Source organism: Kockovaella imperatae (assembly GCF_002102565.1).
Source record: "Kockovaella imperatae strain NRRL Y-17943 chromosome Unknown BD324scaffold_2, whole genome shotgun sequence".
NCBI classification, from domain to species: domain Eukaryota; kingdom Fungi; phylum Basidiomycota; class Tremellomycetes; order Tremellales; family Cuniculitremaceae; genus Kockovaella; species Kockovaella imperatae.
Window position 1 is genome coordinate 174,428 of NW_019028942.1, and position 19,248 is coordinate 193,675.

The window sequence follows — 19,248 nt, forward strand, 5'->3', positions numbered from 1 at the left end:
TCGCTCGCCTGTACGCCTGTCTGTCTTTACTCCCAATCAAACTTGTACAAGATTGTATTGTACCCGTACCCGCTGATAGCTTGTGTGTAACTGACCCACATGGCGTTCTCCGTGGGACTCGACAACAAGGCAGGGTTCGCTTGGATAGTATAGTGGAACCCGGTCAAATGGTCGTTCTCGGTATAGATCAATTTGGGTCCCGTCCATGGTCCTTCAGGTGCTGGCGCTGTACTGATCAAGACGTCAAACGCAATATTGTTCTGAGGTTGACCTATCCAGACATAGCATTGCCAAACTTCCGAATAATAGAATGATCCTTGAGCTCCAAACGTTTCAGGGAGCCAAGATGCCGAGTCGTTGAGTGCAGGCATGGTCGACGTCCATTGACCGCCGACAAAGTATTCGTAGTCTGACACGTTTTCCTCTGAACCTTGAGGAACGCGTGCGAGGGAGACATTGGGAGCGGCGAGAGGCTGTCCGTAAAGGTATGAATAACCGTTCCCAGAGACGCTACCATAGGTCCCATAATTCCATTCATTCTCCTTGAAGAACTCTTCTTGAACAATGGTGACCTCTGGCAAGGTGTCACCGTGACCTTGAACAGCAGGATCATAATCTAGTCGATACAGCGAAGTGGCAGGATAAGGAATGACGACGCTCAAATGATCTGTAATTTCAGCCTTCTTGATCCATGTGTAAGCTCTGATTTTTCCATCACCACACGTCGACGACGACGACGATGTGTTCTGAGGCGAGACGAGGGGAGGCGAGTCTGGCCAGATGACAAATCGAGTTCCGGCTGTCGTATTACCACCATTGTCTTGTGGATCTTCATCCGCTTGAAGAGGATAAAAAGACATATTGTGATTGTTTCCATACGTCGGGAGACGGTATTTGAACCCCATCTCGTATCCGTAGTCACCGTAGGCACTCGAATTGTAGGGCTCAAAGGGGAGACTCCCATCGGCGTTCTTGTTAATATACGATGCGGAGGAGGAGAAAAACGCAGCGGTCCCTTTGGTCGTGTTCTCGCGATCGACGTAGATCTCAGTATCTCGGCAGACGTAGAGCTACAAAGGGGGCGGGGGGGGGGGGGGGGGGGGGAGGAGAAGAAATCAGCGAAAGTGTGTGTGTATGTTAGAGAGAGAGAGAGACAAGGAGACAGAGAGAGAGAGAGAGAGAGAGAGAGAGAGAGAGAGAGAGAGAGAGAGAGCGAACCCAGTGAAAGGGTCAAGAAAAATGACGAGGGAGACGGAAGCGACTGGTGTGACCCGCCACACAGCTACCCAAGTGCCACAGCACACGTTCAGCACAAGATTTTGCAGGCAAAGTTGAAGGAAGCATAGTGGTTAGACAGACCTATGTGTGGACACACCTTCCTGTTGTCGGACTTAAGATGCTCCACTCACCACTCGATCACCCCATGCAGTTGTACCGCAGGAATCTCTATCTAGATAATTGGGTTCATACTGCGCAATGACACCGTACAGCGTGGCGGTTTTGATGGTCGGGTCAATAATGGCTCGAGGTTGGACAGATGTACCGACGGCAGGGTTCGTAAAGAGGAGAAGGAGGAGAGCAGACCACATAGTGATCGAGAGGGGGAGAGGTATCTGTGTGTATAGTTGAAGGCTTCAGGATTCGGTTTCCTGTGACCCTCGAAAGTTTCAACCCTTTTATATGCCTGCAGGTGTACGGGTGTATGGGCATGCATACAATAATGATGGCCGATGTTCTCTTCCTGGCGTAAATTTCACAGCTAGTCTACTTCTATCTTCTTGAGAGGGGAGGGGGGCAACATAGGACAACCCGTGGGACTCGACTCCTCAAGGACCCCCATAACGATACATGACACGACTCCCACGACTTGCCGTGCGTGCGTGCGTGCGTGCGTGCAGGCAGGCCCCCCACCCCACTCTGTACATGTACACCGCGTGACGAGGGGCAGTAGCGTGAAACCTTGTCGGTGCATCGGGGTAGAGTTGTGAATCAGCCTCATTTCAGACAAAACCTTTTGCAGTGTGTGCCCGCGCATCTGCAACCTGCACATGCGTATAGATCCGTGATCCGCTGCTCAAAGTCCGAAGCGGCGGCCTTTCGAATCGAAGAGCCAAGCTTCGTCAAGCAGACATACAGGCAACATTATCGCGGAGTCGCGTATTGCGCATCTCGGCTGGCGGTCGGACGGTTTTTTCCTTCTTCTCTTTCGTTTCCGTTGTCGGCGTTTCGGGCGAGAGAACTCGCGACCCCCAGGGTTCCGATGAGATCTGATTACCTCTTGCTCGGCTCTGGCGTCAAAGAATGACTGCAGTAGACATGTTTCCTGGGGTGCATTGCGACTACATAGACGTCCGCACGCCGGCGGATGTGACGCCAACTACCACCCTAACGCGTCCACGAGATACTGCCCTAATCCTGACATGTTCTCCTGTATCACATCTCCCAATCTCTCTTCCACGGCACCAAACGCCAGCCTCGCTCTTTCTCTTTGACGCTGGTTCAAGCCCATATCATTCCCTATCCGTTCAGCGCCACCACCTCGCGCGGCACGCTCCTCTTCTTCCTCCTCGCGCAGAACAGTCTCCGGTATCGGTAACCCGAACCTTTCTTCCATCAAATGTTTCTTCCTCTCTGCCAGCCCTTGATCCGTCATGGGTAGACTCGATTGTATTTCCGTCCTGAGACACTTTGCCAAATTTCGAATGACTAATGCTGCTAAAAACGTCGTGCCGGTCGGTGTATGTCGCTGGGGATCCGTGTGCGTAATGACTCGCTCGAAATGCAACTTGTGACTCGGTCCTAGAGGAGGCGGAGGGAAAGCGGTGATCCGCGAATAGTTGTAAAGGTGTTCAGGCATGGACTGAGGGACAGTGATGGTCTCTGGCATCCGAGGAGGTGCAGAGTCGGTCGAGGAGGACGGTAAGTGAGTCAAAAGGTGCGAGAGGGAGAACGGAGAGTGTGTGCAGGTAGACCAGCAACACGCGGTGGGGGGCGATGTGGCGGAGATATGATTTGTTTGAATGTGGGTCAGGAGATCAGACGTGGTCGTCGCGTTGGGCGGAGCATCGCAGTCTTTCCAAAGACACAGGTAACGATCTTCGTCTTCTGCATGAAGCGCATGGGGTGTTGTCAGGGTTTGCTTTCAAGACGTTCGAGAGCGAATACTCACCTGAGCCTTTTCTAAAGCCGATCCCAGCAATCACAAACTTGCTCTGACCCTGTTCATCCGTATACGCCTTTGCCATCGCCCCGGGAAACGCGTCGGTGACATGTCGAATGACTTCAGATGCACTGACGAGCGGTTCGACCGTCTTGGAGTGCTGGAAAAAGTCTCGGTAGGCGTGCCAGAAGGTTACCTGAAGGAGCTGAGAAGTGGACGAGTAGACAAACGTTTCGTGCATCCTGCATCGCAAGCGTGAGCGAGAGAGCAGAAATAAAAGAGGGGTGGGGAGAGAGGAGGGGAAGAGAAGACGACACTCACCATGCCATGGAGCGCCTGGGCTCTGACATTTGATATAGCTTTGTTCTCTGTGCCAAGCTCAACGATGGTGGTTTGTCGCCTGTCTCTAACTCGACTCCACCTTGAGGTAAAGTCTGTTGAGCTTTTTCTCGTTGGATCGCACGGCGCCGACTGGACTCTTCAGCCAGCAAGGACCCGAGCGCAGGGTTCTTGATGACTTTTCCGACGACTTGAGAAGGGGGGTCCGAGACGATGGTCGTCCGCTTAGCCCCGTGTTCGAGGAGCATGACAAGGTTTTTGAGATGAGCTGGGAATTGTTGACTGGCAAGGATGGACAGTGTGGGGTTTTGAGAGCTGAGCGTCAGAGCGACGAGGAGGTCGAGAGAGAGTTCGAGGATGAGCGAGGACGGTTGGGATGGGTCTTGGAGTGTGATGAGATACAAGAGGTGTGGGAGGAGTGAGGGGTCGCAAGGTGGAAGCGAAGGGATGCGTAGAGTTGAAATGAGGAGTGGGAAAATCAATTTGATCATTCCAAGATCTCGAGATTGGACAAGAAGCCAGGGTAGAGTCGACGTAAAGGTCTTGGCTAGACTATCTGTTCGAGGTGATCCAGATTGACGGGCGAGCGGGAGGAACGGAAGTGTGAATGATAAGAGGTTCAAGAGATGATGCAACATCTCTGGTCGTTCCATGCTGATATCCATGAGCGTCGTGCAAGGCAAGCTGAAGAACGATTCCAGAAACTCGAGATAATCTTCAGAGCGTCCAATACACTCTGCATTGCTTGATTTACCTTCGGAAGGCTTGAGAAACGCCGCATTACGAAGGACAAGCAAGCATTCGCAAGCTCGTTTCTCGACCACTGGGTCGATGAAAAGCTGCTTGGATGATGAAGACGTAGAAGGATACGTCCACAGATCGACGGACGGTCGATCAAAATGGGTCGAGCTGGAGATCTGGGGCATCTCATCATCTGCCATGTCGTCTGAAGGATGCGGGAAGGACGGTCGCTGACCCTTGGTCAACTGCTTGATCCACCTCTGAGGCCATCTAAGCAATGTCGGGACACTGTCGATATACGCGTCGAGCCTGAACAAATCAGCTTGGACAGCGGCGTAAGAGCCCGTGACGAGCTTGGGTAGTGCCCATTCGATCTCTGATGGAATGTCAGATTTGAGAGCTAGAAAGAGTCGATTGCGAGGTCCTGGATGCAGGTCGTTGATGGTGGGAAGATACACTTGAAAGGGTTTAGGAGGATTAGCATTGCTCGATGACGAGTTTCCAGCGCCAGTCGAAGTGGATGCTTGGGGACCGCTTGAGGCTTGGGGCCGACCGCCTTGGTTTGGGTTGTTGGACATGCCCGGTGGTCGGGGATAGGATGGGTGTGAGGTTTGACCCGGCATTTGTGGGGACATGGAGGAGGGCAAATGTGGAGAGGCATTGAACCGTTGAGGAAGAATTTGAGCCATTGTAGGATGCTCGCCTGCCCGACCCAGTCTCGGATGAAAGATATCAAGAGAGAAAGAGGTTAGGGAGAACGCGAATAGACAAATTGTTGACTTTCCGAGTTTTCGGCTGGAGGCGGCGAGATTTCAAAGGTCGGCGTCAGATCAGCTGGCGATGAGGGACAGGGAGAAAGGCATGAGCAGTGACGCTGGCAGCACGAGATGTTGCACGACTGCGACGACAGTGACGCATGAGCTTTGGGAGACCTTTGGTCGTTTATCTCGAACATCAATTCAAGTCGCGGACAGCAGCAGGCTCATGTACTACAATGTCAGGAGACGGATTCATCTCAACATAGGTAGCGAAGACGAAGGTGTAAAAAAGGCGTATCTACCCACGAGTCGAGGTGACAAGGAGAAGGTCTGTTACAAAGAGGGATAAGATACGAAAGAGAATGGATCCCGAATGATTTCCAACCACCATGAATTCTCTCTCTACTTGGAGCTAGAGAACTTGGTGACGGCCTTGGTGCCTTCAGAGATGGCGTGTTTGGAAAGTTCACCACTGAGGCCAGGTATGTCAGCCGAGGTGGCCCAGAGGAAAGGATGGACCGGATAGACTCACGGAAGGATCAATCGGACAGAGGTCTGGATTTCTCGGGAGGAAATGGTAGATCGGTGGTTGTAAGAAGCCAATTTGGAAGCCTCAGAAGCGATTCGCTCAAAGATATCGGCGACGAAGGAGTTGAGGATAGCCATGGCCTTGTTGGAGATACCAGTGTCGGGGTGAACTTGCTTGAGGACCTTGTAGATGTAGGTGGAGTAAGACTCGACCCTCTTCTTGGTCCTCTTCTTGGCGTCTCCGGATTTGGCAGCAGTCTTAGCGGCCTGATGAACGAACGTCAACGGCGGCCAGGTAACAGAAGAATGGATAGTGCTCACCTTGGCAGGGGCCTTGGAAGCACCAGCGGGAGCCTTGGAGGCTTGAGAGGCAGGAGCCTTGGAAGCGACAGTAGATTTGGGAGCCTGCGGGAGGAAGGCAATGTCAGTGATGATCGCGAGCGGTGGCAAGTGACCACAGACGACGACTCACCATTGTGAATGGGTTGTTGTTGGGGTTTGTGACGAAAAGTCTTAAGACTGAGAAATGTAAGAAGAAGTAGAGTTGTTGATTGGGTAGAGAAGGGAAGAAAGAAAGACACTCGAGGTGAGATGTGGATGGGTTTTATGAAGCAAGCCAATGGTTGCTTCGCGTGTCGATAGATCTAAACAACACGATGGAGGGTGGGATGGTGGTTGCAATGAATGACAGAGAGGCGTCCAAATTGACATTGTATACGCGCGACCTAAAACTCCACCAGGGCTGAGAAAATGTTCCACGTCATCAGTTTATACGCGTCACGTCTACAAATCTTCCACGTCACGATATTTTGGCTGTGATGATTGGGCGTTTTGTTGGGATTTTCAGTGTAGCTGTCATTCATTTCCATCCCGGGGCATAACATCCCTTCGACAGTCCCCAAACAACGAAAGCCTCCCAACGAGTCCTCTTTTATAAAGACTTGTTCCGAGCTTCACTCCTTTTCTTCCCTTAACCAAATCAACCCACTTCACAATACACTCTTACACTCTTATCCCACCCAACCCCCAAACCAACTATCAACAATGTCCGGCAAAGGCGGTAAATCTGGTGCTGACACCAAGTCCTCTTCCCGATCCTCCAAGGCGGGTCTTCAATGTGAGTCCTGACACATCCATCGAACGTCTTATAGGCTGCAAGCTTACCTCTCTCTCAGTCCCCGTCGGTCGTATCCACCGTCTCTTGAAGAAGGGAAACTACGCTCCTAGAATCGGATCCGGTGCTCCCGTCTACCTCGCCGCCGTCCTCGAGTGTGAGTGTTGAATGGCCATCGTACACATCGCGGCTCGGCTGACGCTTGGTATCAGACCTTGCTGCTGAGATTCTCGAACTTGCCGGTAACGCTGCCCGAGACAACAAGAAGTCACGTATCGTCCCCCGTCACCTTCAGCTCGCCGTCCGAAACGACGAAGAGCTCAACAAACTCCTCGGACACGTCGTCATCTCTCAAGGTGGTGTCTTGCCCAACATTCTCAACGAATTGCTCCCTTCCAAGGTGGGTCTCCACTTTTCTTAGCTCGTTTCATCGAAACATCGTGCTGACCTGTTTTACCCCAGACCAAGAAGGGTGTCAAAGCTTCTCTGGAAGTTTAGAACGTTTTCATGTTCGATGGAGATTCGAGGCTTTGATGGGACGTAGCCTACACCTTTGTACACCTCTTTTCGCTTTCGCTAGCTTTCTTTCCTATGCCATCCTATGAGATGCAACCTTCGTGACCTGACTGTGTGCTGTCCGTTGTTGGCATCTCGTGCCTGTCATATCCGTTTGGTGTCTTTTCCGTCGCTGACCTGTCTGTTGATCTCAACGCTCCTGTAATCTTCTCCAAGAGCTGTTTGCGAGCCTGTGCTATCGCCCCTTGTCAAGGTTCGAGGACTCCACATAACGTGTCAAGGAGATGCGTACGAGAACCATTCATGCGCCCATCAAGCAGAAATTACGGATAGCCTACGATGTATCGCTCGTCTCGTTCCGAGACAGTCGCGCTCCTTGACTCGATTGATGTGCCCACTGCGCGAATCCATGAGGCTGCTCAGTCCATGGCACAGACGCGACTCACCTCGCAAATCAGTAGCGGAAGCAAAATGAACACGAAGACCGGCGGTGGCAACCGGTGGCAGGGTATGTGACGGAACGTCCAGTCTCTAGCTTAAGCTCAAGGTCGCATGAGGGGCTGGAGGGGGTGATTCCAAGGTTTTACTGTCGTCTGGGGTGGGAGTGTGTCCTCTTGGTATCGCACATTGGGCTTCAACGTTCATAGACTTGATAGTCAGCCCATGTTTAACACTACATGCCCCCCGCATGCCGGCGACTTGTCAGAGCTGGTCTGTACAGCAAAGTGCAGTGCAGGCGAGCCATGAATTGGAGGGATACTCATCTATGACTCTCCGACAAGCTCAATTTGGGAGCTGGGAAGGCTTGCGCTAGGTGCCTTCCTTCCCCCAATAGTCCTAGATACCTTCGGGTTATGGCAGATTGTAGATTTGAGGACATCAAGCGGTACATTTATAGTATTGTTTCAGAGTCATCCCTCTGATACGGGCACTGCGGTTCACTGTCTGGTCTTCTTCTGTATCCTTCGCATCGTGACCTTCGTCGGTTGTCGCCTAATAGCTGACTACATCACAAGCTTGACATCGTCTTCACTTGGAAATACCCAACTTCTTAAAGTGAGCTTTGACTGTCCATTATCTGATCGATGTGCACACAACGACCCAAGAAGACCTATGCATCCGGATCCCTCAGTCTCCTTCAGAGACAGTATAGATGACGTCGATTCTCGTTTTCTGAACCGCTGAGAGCCCTGACGGACGAGGAAACGGGCATACTGTATTCGCCCAGGTATAGCACCAAACACTCGAGTGGCGGGCTGACCTCTAATATGTATATGGAGGATTGAATTGCATGACATACAATGTCTGACGGGACTATCGATGCAACGAACTGCGACATGGCGGGTGGATCACACCATCTGGCAGGCCAGATCCGATCATGGTTCTGCCAATGGAGCTACTCAAATTGGATAGGGATCCTTCGTAATCCACAAGCTTCATATGTACATTTCGGCGGAATCCGCTGCCACACGGCGCGTCCAGGACCGATCGAGTGACTGCAGCGAGCGTATGCCTTTCCCCTCCTTCTGGCCACAATCATGCATAGACCGAGCATGCTACGCTGATCTGATCCAATGACAGCCTGGAGCCTCGCCAATGCAGAATGCATGCACCAGAATACATACATCAAGAATAGTCGCCCTCCGACCGCTCCTCAGCCAAATCTCGCCAAAGCTCCAGTCTCTTTCTTCACTTCTCCCGAAGCGATCTTACGCTTCTGTTCATCGGCTTGACGCTGGGCAGCAACTTTGGCCCGCATGGCAATCTAATGTGGACGCGAGTCGAGTGTCAGCCAGTGAAGCCGAACAAGCTCTCTCTCCCGCCGTCCGGCCGGAGGTGAAAAGACACTCACCAAAGCTGGATCAATAACGTTCTTTCTCTTCTTCTTGAGGTACTTCTTCATCCCTGTGCCTTTACCTCGAGCCTTATGCCTCTCCTTGTCCTTCTTGATCGGTCGAGTGCTCTCATTCGCATTCCCGTCCCCATCACTGACACCTTCAACCGTCTCACCATTCGCGACCGCGACCGCGTCCGAGTCCTCGCCCCCCTCGCCAGCCAAAGCCAACCTTTCCATTCTTCCCAATTGCCTATAACTCTTTCCTTGTCTCTCCTCGTACGTGCCTCTATCTTGGTCTCCGACTTTGCCGAGGAACTCGGTATCGAGCGTGATAAGTTCCGGTCGAATCTTGTCCAAAACACCCCTGACTTCTCTCTCTCTCCTCCTCGTCCTCGATTCAAAGACATCAAGTTCACCAGAATCGAAGTTTGGTTCTCCTGAACCTGGTACGAGGAGTGATGAGATACCTCTTGAATGACCCACGGCGAGTATATCGTCAAAGGGACAGAATTTGGCAGAATGTGCAGTGAGACTAGGCGTTGGTAGATTAAGGTATGGTGCAGGTACAGAATCGGCCGATGAACCAGAGTGAAGATCGTTGTACACTGTGACGCCCCCTTTACCACCTATTGCCAACATGCCTCGACCTGAGAAGGACAGAGTTTGCGGTCGATTCCGGAGATGCCACGATTTCACTTCTTTCCCCCACATGCGACCGTCCCACAGTTTGACCATACCGTCCATGCCTCCCGTGACGGTGTATCTTCCCGCACTCCTCTCACTCGGATCCACAGCCATACAGCTGACAGGACCACGATGAGCCAATAATTTGACGTGCGGAGTCGTCATGTTGGGTGACCATAGCGTCATGGTCCCATTTGTATGACCCAGATGGATGATGCCGGAATGTGCGTTCTGAGTCATGGATGGGGGTGATCCGAGTCGAGAGGGGATCTGAGTGAGGAGGGTACCTGTCGATACGTCATGATACTTGAGGTACCCTGCATGACCAGAAGATACCAGCAGGTAGTGATAAGGCAGGAATTCAAGATGAAGAGGTTCAATATGTTGTTTTAACTTGTGCAGTTCGACTCCGTCTTGATCGTAGATGTAGACGTACTTCTTTTGCGCAACGGCGTAAAAGGACTCGGACTGAAGGAACCTGAGTATATGTCAGATCGCCTACTTTGGGAACTACCCCTCATCTCCCCTTTCAAGAGCTCACTTGATATCCCGTACGGTCTCCCTGAGCTGAATCTCTGAATGCAGCTTTCCAGCCTGCCAATCGAATGTAGCCACATGACCAAGTTTCGAAGCGATAGCGAGGTGTCTGAGGGACAGGCTCAGTCCCTCAAAAAAGGCATCGGCCCCACACCTGCCCAAAATTACTCACCGTCCATTCCTCGTATAATCCACGACGTATTCTCCAAGCCCATCAAATTTCAGGTCGAATTTCTTGCCTCTCGAGCTCAATCCCACAGCACTCTCAATCTCTCCTTGACCTATCCTCCAAGTCCTCTCTCCAGCCTCGTGATCCACTTCGATACCACCTGCGGCCCCACCCAAAGGCGCATTCAACCATTCATTCACATCGTTTCGTTCCCTATTCGCTCGTTGAGTCGCTACATCCGTTCGGGCGACTTTGGCACGCAGCTTTTTGTCCTTGATTTTGGACACAGACGGATCAGGACGTAACGTCGAGGAGCTAGTTCCAGAGCCCGAGGCATGCGGCGTATCGTGGAAGGCGTGTGGGAGCCGAGTCGAACCGAGGATAGATAATGTAGATGGATCGATGGATTCTTTCTCTGATCCTCTATCCACCGTCTTGTGCGAGGTCAAAGGCTTTCGACGACCATGATGTGGTGCACCTTTACCAGCCTTCAATGGACCCGCAGCGGCAATGAGGGCGTCCATGCTTGCGTCTGCAGCGCTGAGTATCAGGTCTACAGTGCAGCAGCAGTCGTCGGCAATGCAGTATGGAATAAGGGTGGACACAAAATTCTGCCAGGATGCCGGTAGAGCAGCAGCACGTGGCAAATAGGTGAATGAGTGGCAACCCATTCTGATCTTTGTGGCTCGGCTGTAGAGATTCGCGCGCTGTGCATGGTCAAAGCCTTCAGAGCGCTTCTGAAGACGAGACTCGGTGTTCATGTCAGGATCTTCTGAGACGACAGACCATCAAGTGAATCGGTGATCCGTCGATGCATCGTCGCGGCCCCGCGTGACAGCAAGATGGATCAAAGTATGCTTTTCAGACACAGCCCACAACGATCGCCCGTCGATTCTGCCCTGTCAAGCCATAGAGATGGGATGGACATGAAGCCTTTCCCTCTCTCCGTACGTCGATACTTGTTCTCATCTAGCCTGAGCTCTGCGCGACATGGGCCCAGAAATGCGGAACATGTGACCCGACACGCTGAACTGATAGGTTTGCTCCCTTTGCTCCTGTAGACGCCGACCCAATGCCACATCATTGTACTTCAAGCGGACCTGTGCCACATCTTACAACGAACGCCTCGAGGGTTGCGGAACTCGTCATGATCCTGGCCAAAAAGTCACGACGCGTCCCAACAACAACAACATCATCCAACCTGATCCAACGCAAAGACAAAACGCCGCCAACTGATCTTCCGATCATTCGAGATCACGTGATTTTCGGACACGGTGTGTGTTTTGTTTTGTTTACCATCCAAGTTTTTATTTTTTTTTCAATTGGACAGACTGACGACGCCGCCGCCCACCACCACCTCACCCACCGGATGATCCTATTCTCCACCGTGTTCTGATATATCAACTCGCTGTCCTCCCCTCCCTTCTTCTTCTTCTTCTTCCTCTTCTTACCCTTGTCCTCATTAACAATCATTCTCACTATCACTTGACTTTTCTTTGTCAACGACACAAACCCAATCATTCACAATGGCCAGAACTAAGCAGACAGCACGAAAGTCCACCGGAGGAAAGGCGCCTCGAAAGCAGCGTGAGTTGGCAAGCAGCGAACCAAGCGCGACGCGACCGGGACCGTGCTGATTGAGCCACCCTCTTCCTCCTCTAGTCGCCACCAAGGCTGCCCGAAAGTCTGCTCCCTCTACCGGAGGAGTCAAGAAGCCCCACAGGTACAGACCTGGAACTGTCGCTTTGCGAGAAATCCGACGATACCAGAAGTGAGTGTGACATGTGACGAGGGCCTTCAGGTCGAGGTCGAGGTCGAGGTCGAGTGGGAGTAACAGCGTGCTGACGCTCCGTGGCTAGATCCACCGAGCTCCTCATCCGAAAGCTCCCCTTCCAGCGATTGGTCAGAGAAATCGCTCAGGACTTCAAGACTGATCTCCGATTCCAATCTTCCGCCGTCATGGCCCTCCAGGAGGCTTCGTAAGTTTCATACGTTTTCGTGGACCAACTCATGGACGTTGCTGACGCTCCATCCAGCGAGGCCTACCTTGTCTCCTTGTTCGAGGACACCAACTTGGCTGCCATCCACGCCAAGCGTGTCACCATCCAACCCAAGGATCTCCAACTCGCTCGACGACTCCGTGGAGAGCGATCGTAAGGTGCTTCTTTTGGCAGCCTAGTGTAGTCTGAGAGGAGGAGGAGGTTTCGACAGGTGGTGGACAGATTTACTTTCGATTTGTTATTCCTTATTCCTTTGTTTATGCGCCGGCTTGAGAGGAGATGCATATAGCCTGGCCCAGAACGAATTTGCGGTGCGGTTGAGTGGTGATCGTTGCATTGCTGTGGCTTCGCGCGTTGTCTAGCTTGATGATGATGTCAGGCTTGCGATCGAGCCACACTGTTCAGTCCCTGCTGTCACGGCGTGATAGCTCTCGAAGCCCGATCAGCTGCCCTCGTCAATCTGGTATCTGTGCACGGCGCAAAAGGCCACGTCCAGCGGCGTACCTTTACCCATGATCCAGGTACATGGGTACCGCATACATGCAATTGAGGTTGAATCGACACGCTCACAAATGGATCATCTCCTTGACGCCAGGACTCTCACACGGTCAACTGGTATTCGTACTCGTCACTTCCGCTCTGTGCGACCCACAGGACCATTGCACTGGGAAGGGCATCAGAACCGGTCATGGTGCTCGAGATTGTACAGCAGAACGCTATGCGAGCCTCGCCGATACTCACGACAGCATAATTCCAGCGTTCATACCGACATTAGCACCACCATAGTAAATATAACCAATGTAATCCGGGATGATGTACTTAAGTATCAAGACAGTCTGTACGGCGAGGCATCAGCACTTAGACACAACACCAGCGACACCTCAAAACGACTCACCAGACTTCCTGCGAGACCACCAGCCATGAATGCCACTCCGATGAAAAGGACAACTCTGGCTCGTACGGCTGCTGGACCTTCGCTGCCCCATGAGTCACCTGAGAATGCGGATTGAAGGTGAGATTTGTCGAGTAAGGAGGTGATGAGGAAGCCGACTGGGAAGTGGGGTCAGTCAGTCTACCTTTGTTCGTGGGGTTCCACGCGGTTGGGGGGGGGGGGGGGGGGGGGCTGCATAGCGGAGACATGAGAGCGCGCCGACGAAGTAGGGAGGGCGCAGAGGACAAGGAGCAGAGGATGAGAACCTGCCAATCATCTAGCTTGGTGATGGCCGGTTGGTGCTGCTCGCTCTCACGCTCGTTTATCATCTCGGTGTGCGAGTCCTGGGACAAAGGGGACACCGTGATTTCCTTGTCAGTACTCACCTGTCGAGCATATGGCCGGGATCCAATCGACAAAGCTCATATGGACCGGTACTACATCATGAGGAGAATCCGCGGGTGGCTTAGCATGTGATGAGAGGGTGGCAGCATCGAACAGGAGGAAAAAGGAGAATGTGAACTGAGTGATAAGAGTCAGCGGTGATGCTGGGGGGAGGGAGACATCACGGAGTCTAAGGCATCTCGCTGTGTATAGGTCGACATGCAGGGTCGACCACAGAATTAGACCTCTTGCGACGGGTGTCTTTGTTGCTCCGAGTTCGCCCAATGCCCGCCTCGCCCTCAGACTCACTAGTATACCCGCCAGATACGTCCCGATCTGCCTGGTCTTGGGACCAACTTCGAATTTAGGAAAGGCGATGGTGAAAACCCTTCGAGGGTCGTAAGAGGACTACAGGGGTGGATCAGATGGTGCCAGAAAATCTCGATGTATCATGAAGATGCTAGCTTACCCTTGGAAGAGCCATGTCTGGTGGAGGTCGTTGGTCGAGAGAGATAGCAGGCAGCTAGCTAAGCTGATCGGACGACGCTGAGTGACGGACAGGGGAGGCGGAGACGTTCATTAGTAAATATTTTTCTAATGAGAACGAAAGATGGGATTAGTAACCCTCGCTTTGTCTAAATTCCCCGCCTGCAGACTTGCGTCCATTGGGTCCAAGTCGGGCGTTGTCTGTTCGAGTGGGATGTGAGCTATGGCGAGAAGATGGGCAACAGTATCTGGACAGGTATCAACGAGCGCGGGCAGTGCTCTCTCATCTCTTATTCCGCTGACTCTATTCGTCGAGTTAACATCGCAGAGCGACCACGGACGTAGAGATATGACATTTGTGACCAAGCGAGGACATGAAGTTTGCGCCAAGATGCCCCCCCCCCCCCCCCGCGCGCCCTGGGGTATCCTTTGACTCGACTGACTCTGATTATTCTCTCTCGTTGACTTCCCCTCCCATTCAGCCTCATCACGTCTTAGTCGCGGGTCGAGCGCACGATGGATGACCGATATCAATATCAAGACCAACAAGGTTACGAGCCATATGCTCCTCCGCTTGGACCTCCTCCTCCTCCTCCTCAACAGCAGCACTACTACGGCGGATATCAAGGATACGACAATCAAGGCTATGCACCACCTCCTGGACCCCCTCCAACGCAGAGGTAAGCAGTCTCTGCGGGTCCGTCTCGCACTAAGGCGCGCTCAATTACAGATACGCTGGATACGCCCCTCAGCCAGCTTATGAACAGGCTTACCAGGCTTATGACGATGCTGGTCAAACGAGAGAAGTATATCAACAACAGGATGCCCAAGGTCACGTTGCAGAGCAATCGTTCGAGTACTCGAGGTGTGAGTGGGTCCTTAGCGCTCAGGATGCGATAAGGGATTAAAGACTGTGATTTCAGGCAACGGCAAGAAGAAAGCTTTGTTGGTGAGACCAAACTGCACCATTCGACAAACTTGGGCCCGATGCTGACGTTGACAGATCGGGATCAACTACTTTGGATCCGATGCTGAACTGGGAGGATGTATCAACGACGTATACAATGTCCATGCGTTCATCTGCGGTGAGTCGGGCCTGCCGAACCTTAGAGTGGCGTCTTTCGTACTGATTCCGCTGACACACGTCGTAGGACGATTCGGATACGATCCTGCAGATTGCGTGATCCTGACGGACGACAAGCAAGATCCAAGATCGTATCCTACCAAAGACAATATCATCCGTGCTATGGCCTGGCTGGTAGATGGTGCTCAGAGGGACGACGCATTGTTCTTCCACTAGTGAGTATGTGCCAGGCCCATACTGCACTCTTTGGAAGATGCAAGTGGATGAATTTTGACAACTGACGCTCGTCCAGCTCTGGACACGGGACGCAGGTCGAGGATGTCGATGGAGATGAGCATGATGACGATGATGAGGGTGAGAAAGTAACAAGGAGGGCGCGCCCGGTCTGACTCGGCTAGCTATCTGCCCCGTTGACTTCCAGCAAGCTGGTCTGATCATTGATGATGATAGTGCGTAAATGTGCAAACAAAATTGTGTATGAGTTCTAGCTGACTTCAAGCGGCAGTGTGAGGTTCTAACCGGGGCATCCTTCTCCCAAGACCAGACTGACCACCGCTTCCTAGCCATGACCTCCTCGTCAAGCCTCTTCCCGCAGGCTGTCGTCTCACTGCGATCTTTGACTCGTGTCATTCCGGAACAGTCATGGACCTTCCTTACGCGGTATGCCCATCTCTTCCTCCTTCATGGTGACCAGTATATATCAGTCTGACCAGATATCTCCAGTACACTGTCGAAGGAAATATCAAGAAACCCAACCTGTTTGAAGGGACTCAAAGTCATCTCCTTGACGCGGGAATGGGCGTCCTCACGGGAAACACTGGCAACCTCTTTTCAGGTCTTTTTAGAGCGGCTCAAGAAGCTTTTGAGAATCATCAATCGCAGGAAATGACAGTCAAGACAAAGACGAGTCCGGCGGATGTCATCCAATGGGCTGGGTGCAAGGACTCCCAGACGGTGAGTGAGCTATTGAGCGAGCTCGTACCTCTTGACACAGGTCAGAGGTGGTGAGCGGCGCAAGAAGCTGACCCTAGTCCACAGAGCGCAGATACGCAAGAAGCCGGGAAAGCGACTGGAGCCATGTCTTATGTGCGTGTACTTTCGTGATGTTCTCGCCTGACCAGTCTGCCACTCTAGGCGTTTATCGCGTCTCTTTCTAAGTATCCTGATCAGAGCTATCAGCAGCTTCTGGAAACAGTCAGAGAAGAGATGAAGGGAAAGTACAGTCAAGTGCCACAATTGTCGGCGTGTCATCGTGAGTGAAACATCGCGTCGCTCTTGAAGTAGCCTGAACGACCTCACCATCCCATCACAGCCATTGACACTTCACTTCAATTTGTCGCTTAGGAGACTCGCCCACACGAGCAGGATGCATAAGCATTGACGGTGAAGTGACATGGCATCAGGCGCCATCCATCCACTCTGCTGGCCCACTCGGTCGATAATAGTGATCTTTTTTTAACCCCCCCCCACCTCAATGTGTCAGCTGACAACTGACTATTTCTACGCCTCGCCTTCACTGTTATCAACCAGGTCCTCTCGCGGATCGCTTCGCCCGCGGCCCTGAGGATCCCATTCACCCTTCACGTGATAACTTCTGACGTCCAGGAAAAGTGGCATACTTCATCGAGATCTTCTCTGCTTGTCGTCTTTCTCTTTCTTACTTCTTACTTCATCCATCGCAGTGCCTATAGACATCGACTCGGTCACTTATCGATTCTTCAAAGCTACCGTCTTCATCTTCAACACGTCGATTTATTTCCTCATGGACACTCCTCGAAGACCTCACTTGCCCCGCCAATCTTCCTTCATGAGCCTGTTCAAGACGTCTCTCACCCCGGCTCAGCCAGGCGTGAAGAGCGATGATCCGCACCCGTCGTCCTCTCTCACGCCTGAGGATATTTCGTCGCCCCAAGGCCCTGTGACAGTCCTCGGACGAAGTGAGGAAGCTAGCGGATGTCCTTTGTGCGGCGTGCATGGTGATACGTCAAAGGGTTCAAAGAGCGTCGCCACACAAACGTGGGATGAGGATGAACACGCCTATCGACGTCGGTCCAAGCCTGCTATGAGCCGTCAAAAGGTCAACGAATTGAACCACTTGGCGATGACTATGACTCCTTTGACTAGTTTGGAGAATCAGGAAGGTGCGTAAAATGACGAGAGCGGGACTGACACGACTTGCTAGGCACACCCACACCCACGCTCACGCCCCGACCTCCTACCCCTACTACTGAACCAGACGATCGATCCAGTAGCACGACCTCGACGTCCGAAGTTCAACTTTCACCCGCCATGGAGCTTCCTCGAGTGCCTTCGCTCACACTCACCGACATGTCCGCCTCGTCGATCAGTATCGCCTCGCTGGCATCTCAGCTCTCTCGATCGCTATCTGTGGCTTCCATGAGCTCCAAGTCGATCAGTGGCAATGGCGAGGGTCTTGAAGGCGCGATCGAGGAGCCACCTTGTCTCGTGCATTATGATTCGAAGGGCAATGTACAAGGCGTCTGGCAGTTGGCTTATGGACAGGAGGGCAGAGTGGCATCGGCCCAAAACGGGACGAACCCTGTGTCGGCCCACCAGATCATGAGATCCAACGAGTCAAACGGTGGCGGAGTCAAAAAAGGAAAGAGCTCTGATACTCAGACGATGACAAACGAGAGACACAAGAATCCCGTCTCATCACAGGTCAGTCTGACTGGCAGACTGTCACTGCTCAAGCTGAAAATCTCACCAGATACAGCGTAAGACGTGTAAATCGAGCAGCTCTGTCTCCTCGAGCACTTCCACATCTGCTCTTCGAGAGATCACTCAGATCGTCAATCGGATCGAGACCTTGAACGAGCATGCCAAAGCTCTGAAAGTGCATCTGGAAGAACGCCGAATGGAAGATACGACGCTATGGACTCGATCCCTCCGAATAGAATGGGAGAACGAGAATCGGCGTATCAGGTTGGAGAGGAAGGAGTGCTTGGATGAAGTCGACAACTGGATGGCAGTGGCCAAGTTGCTACAAGAAGATGACGAGGCGGTCTAAGCCTCTGGTCGCGAGCCGATTTTTGGAGTTCTCAATGACTTATGTGCTGTACAAGGCCGTAGAAAAGCCCTATTTCCTGGTCCGTGGATCATACCATCATGCATTTTGTGTCGACTGATAGTCAGTACGGAGGCGAGCTGTCGACTGCAGACTTCTCAGACCCTTGAAGCCACTTTGAGCGCAGGATGAGCGCTGCCATCCCAAAGCTGCTCGTGTCACCATATCAATGAGTCCGTCCTAACTGTGCACTGTGTAAGGGGACGTGTCAGATTGATGCACATTGAAGGTGATCTGCTGACAGATCGGATCTGACCAGTCGATGAATGGAAATAATGCTGGGATTGACGAACGTGGCGGAATGGAAAACTTTTCATCCATCGTGTGGTTCGCTCACAGCGACAACAGGAGCCAAGGAGCGAGGGTTTATGCATCCCTGACTTTCACTCGTCTCTGTCTCTATCTTTGTCCCACAGCAGAGAATACTATCCATCAACGTCCCTCCTCGCCTGTCCGATTTCTTGCGCCCGGAGTCTCTGCTGCACCGTCTCCCCCCCCCCTTTCCCCCCACTTTTCGGGAATTTCAAGTGTTCGGATGAAACGTGTATGGGACGAAAAAAGTTGCCTTATCATGGTGAAGATCAAGGTCAGATGACCCAGTTTTTCTGTGACAAACCGATCAGCACACAGAAGCAACGAAGAGGTGCCGAGGCCTTTTGTATAGATCAAGTGTTGAGATGCATTCGTCCTTCTTCTCCTTCTTCCTTCCCCTCCAACTTGAGTCCAATCCACTGCCAGAGAGATCTGGGTGAAAGTGGGACTATATCCGGTTGACGCTGACCGGCAAGACGGTCGGTCGACTTCTTGTATCAGCTGGCGGAGCGTCAGGCGTCAATCACCGAATCGAAGCGGACCACTTCACCTTCATCAGCAACTCAGTTCACCTCAGATC

General features: G+C 52.4%; 9 protein-coding genes across 9 annotated transcripts; 4 read left to right on the forward strand and 5 right to left on the reverse strand.

Moving 5' to 3' along the window:
• Nucleotides 1–26: 26 nt before the first annotated feature.
• On the reverse strand, nucleotides 27–1,589 carry BD324DRAFT_648255 (hypothetical protein; the record flags this gene model as incomplete). The annotated part of the gene is made up of 2 exons (XM_022017810.1): nucleotides 27–1,070; nucleotides 1,410–1,589. 2 exons carry the CDS (start codon nucleotides 1,587–1,589, stop codon nucleotides 27–29), a joined length of 1,224 nt encoding a protein of 407 aa, XP_021873401.1.
• Nucleotides 1,590–2,377: 788 nt separating this feature from the next.
• On the reverse strand, nucleotides 2,378–4,818 carry BD324DRAFT_576411 (hypothetical protein; the record flags this gene model as incomplete). The annotated part of the gene is made up of 3 exons (XM_022013185.1): nucleotides 2,378–3,105; nucleotides 3,170–3,402; nucleotides 3,482–4,818. 3 exons carry the CDS (start codon nucleotides 4,816–4,818, stop codon nucleotides 2,378–2,380), a joined length of 2,298 nt encoding a protein of 765 aa, XP_021873402.1.
• A 309-nt stretch (nucleotides 4,819–5,127) lies between these two features.
• BD324DRAFT_222970 (histone-fold-containing protein) lies at nucleotides 5,128–6,126 on the reverse strand. The gene is made up of 5 exons (XM_022012218.1): nucleotides 5,999–6,126; nucleotides 5,848–5,931; nucleotides 5,531–5,784; nucleotides 5,305–5,470; nucleotides 5,128–5,229 (listed from the first exon to the last, which is right to left on the reverse strand). The coding sequence occupies exons 1-4, from the start codon at nucleotides 5,999–6,001 to the stop codon at nucleotides 5,401–5,403; spliced, it is 411 nt and encodes a 136-aa protein (XP_021873403.1). The 5' UTR covers nucleotides 6,002–6,126; the 3' UTR covers nucleotides 5,128–5,229; nucleotides 5,305–5,400.
• Nucleotides 6,127–6,223: 97 nt separating this feature from the next.
• On the forward strand, nucleotides 6,224–7,266 carry BD324DRAFT_614356 (histone H2A-1). Its single transcript, XM_022014588.1, has 4 exons — nucleotides 6,224–6,643; nucleotides 6,702–6,797; nucleotides 6,853–7,040; nucleotides 7,103–7,266. Exons 1-4 carry the CDS (start codon nucleotides 6,571–6,573, stop codon nucleotides 7,136–7,138), a joined length of 393 nt encoding a protein of 130 aa, XP_021873404.1. The 5' UTR covers nucleotides 6,224–6,570; the 3' UTR covers nucleotides 7,139–7,266.
• A 1,462-nt stretch (nucleotides 7,267–8,728) lies between these two features.
• On the reverse strand, nucleotides 8,729–10,966 carry BD324DRAFT_614360 (WD40-repeat-containing domain protein). Its single transcript, XM_022014589.1, has 4 exons — nucleotides 10,387–10,966; nucleotides 10,219–10,323; nucleotides 9,009–10,155; nucleotides 8,729–8,921 (listed from the first exon to the last, which is right to left on the reverse strand). Exons 1-4 carry the CDS (start codon nucleotides 10,905–10,907, stop codon nucleotides 8,811–8,813), a joined length of 1,884 nt encoding a protein of 627 aa, XP_021873405.1. The 5' UTR covers nucleotides 10,908–10,966; the 3' UTR covers nucleotides 8,729–8,810.
• A 943-nt stretch (nucleotides 10,967–11,909) lies between these two features.
• On the forward strand, nucleotides 11,910–12,540 carry BD324DRAFT_576317 (histone H3; the record flags this gene model as incomplete). The annotated part of the gene is made up of 4 exons (XM_022013183.1): nucleotides 11,910–11,970; nucleotides 12,046–12,154; nucleotides 12,243–12,362; nucleotides 12,420–12,540. 4 exons carry the CDS (start codon nucleotides 11,910–11,912, stop codon nucleotides 12,538–12,540), a joined length of 411 nt encoding a protein of 136 aa, XP_021873406.1.
• A 153-nt stretch (nucleotides 12,541–12,693) lies between these two features.
• BD324DRAFT_614365 (hypothetical protein) lies at nucleotides 12,694–14,284 on the reverse strand. The gene is made up of 7 exons (XM_022014590.1): nucleotides 14,168–14,284; nucleotides 14,008–14,106; nucleotides 13,701–13,836; nucleotides 13,279–13,433; nucleotides 13,125–13,219; nucleotides 12,888–13,047; nucleotides 12,694–12,829 (listed from the first exon to the last, which is right to left on the reverse strand). Exons 1-6 carry the CDS (start codon nucleotides 14,180–14,182, stop codon nucleotides 12,984–12,986), a joined length of 564 nt encoding a protein of 187 aa, XP_021873407.1. The 5' UTR covers nucleotides 14,183–14,284; the 3' UTR covers nucleotides 12,694–12,829; nucleotides 12,888–12,983.
• A 416-nt stretch (nucleotides 14,285–14,700) lies between these two features.
• Nucleotides 14,701–16,612, forward strand: BD324DRAFT_640862 (caspase domain-domain-containing protein; the record flags this gene model as incomplete). The annotated part of the gene is made up of 12 exons (XM_022017377.1): nucleotides 14,701–14,864; nucleotides 14,987–15,051; nucleotides 15,108–15,133; nucleotides 15,188–15,269; nucleotides 15,336–15,483; nucleotides 15,561–15,622; nucleotides 15,667–15,721; nucleotides 15,832–15,928; nucleotides 15,992–16,222; nucleotides 16,307–16,354; nucleotides 16,403–16,520; nucleotides 16,581–16,612. 12 exons carry the CDS (start codon nucleotides 14,701–14,703, stop codon nucleotides 16,610–16,612), a joined length of 1,128 nt encoding a protein of 375 aa, XP_021873408.1.
• On the forward strand, nucleotides 16,606–18,414 carry BD324DRAFT_223362 (hypothetical protein). The gene is made up of 3 exons (XM_022012219.1): nucleotides 16,606–17,409; nucleotides 17,451–17,950; nucleotides 18,000–18,414. Exons 1-3 carry the CDS (start codon nucleotides 17,031–17,033, stop codon nucleotides 18,297–18,299), a joined length of 1,179 nt encoding a protein of 392 aa, XP_021873409.1. The 5' UTR covers nucleotides 16,606–17,030; the 3' UTR covers nucleotides 18,300–18,414.
• Nucleotides 18,415–19,248: the final 834 nt, after the last annotated feature.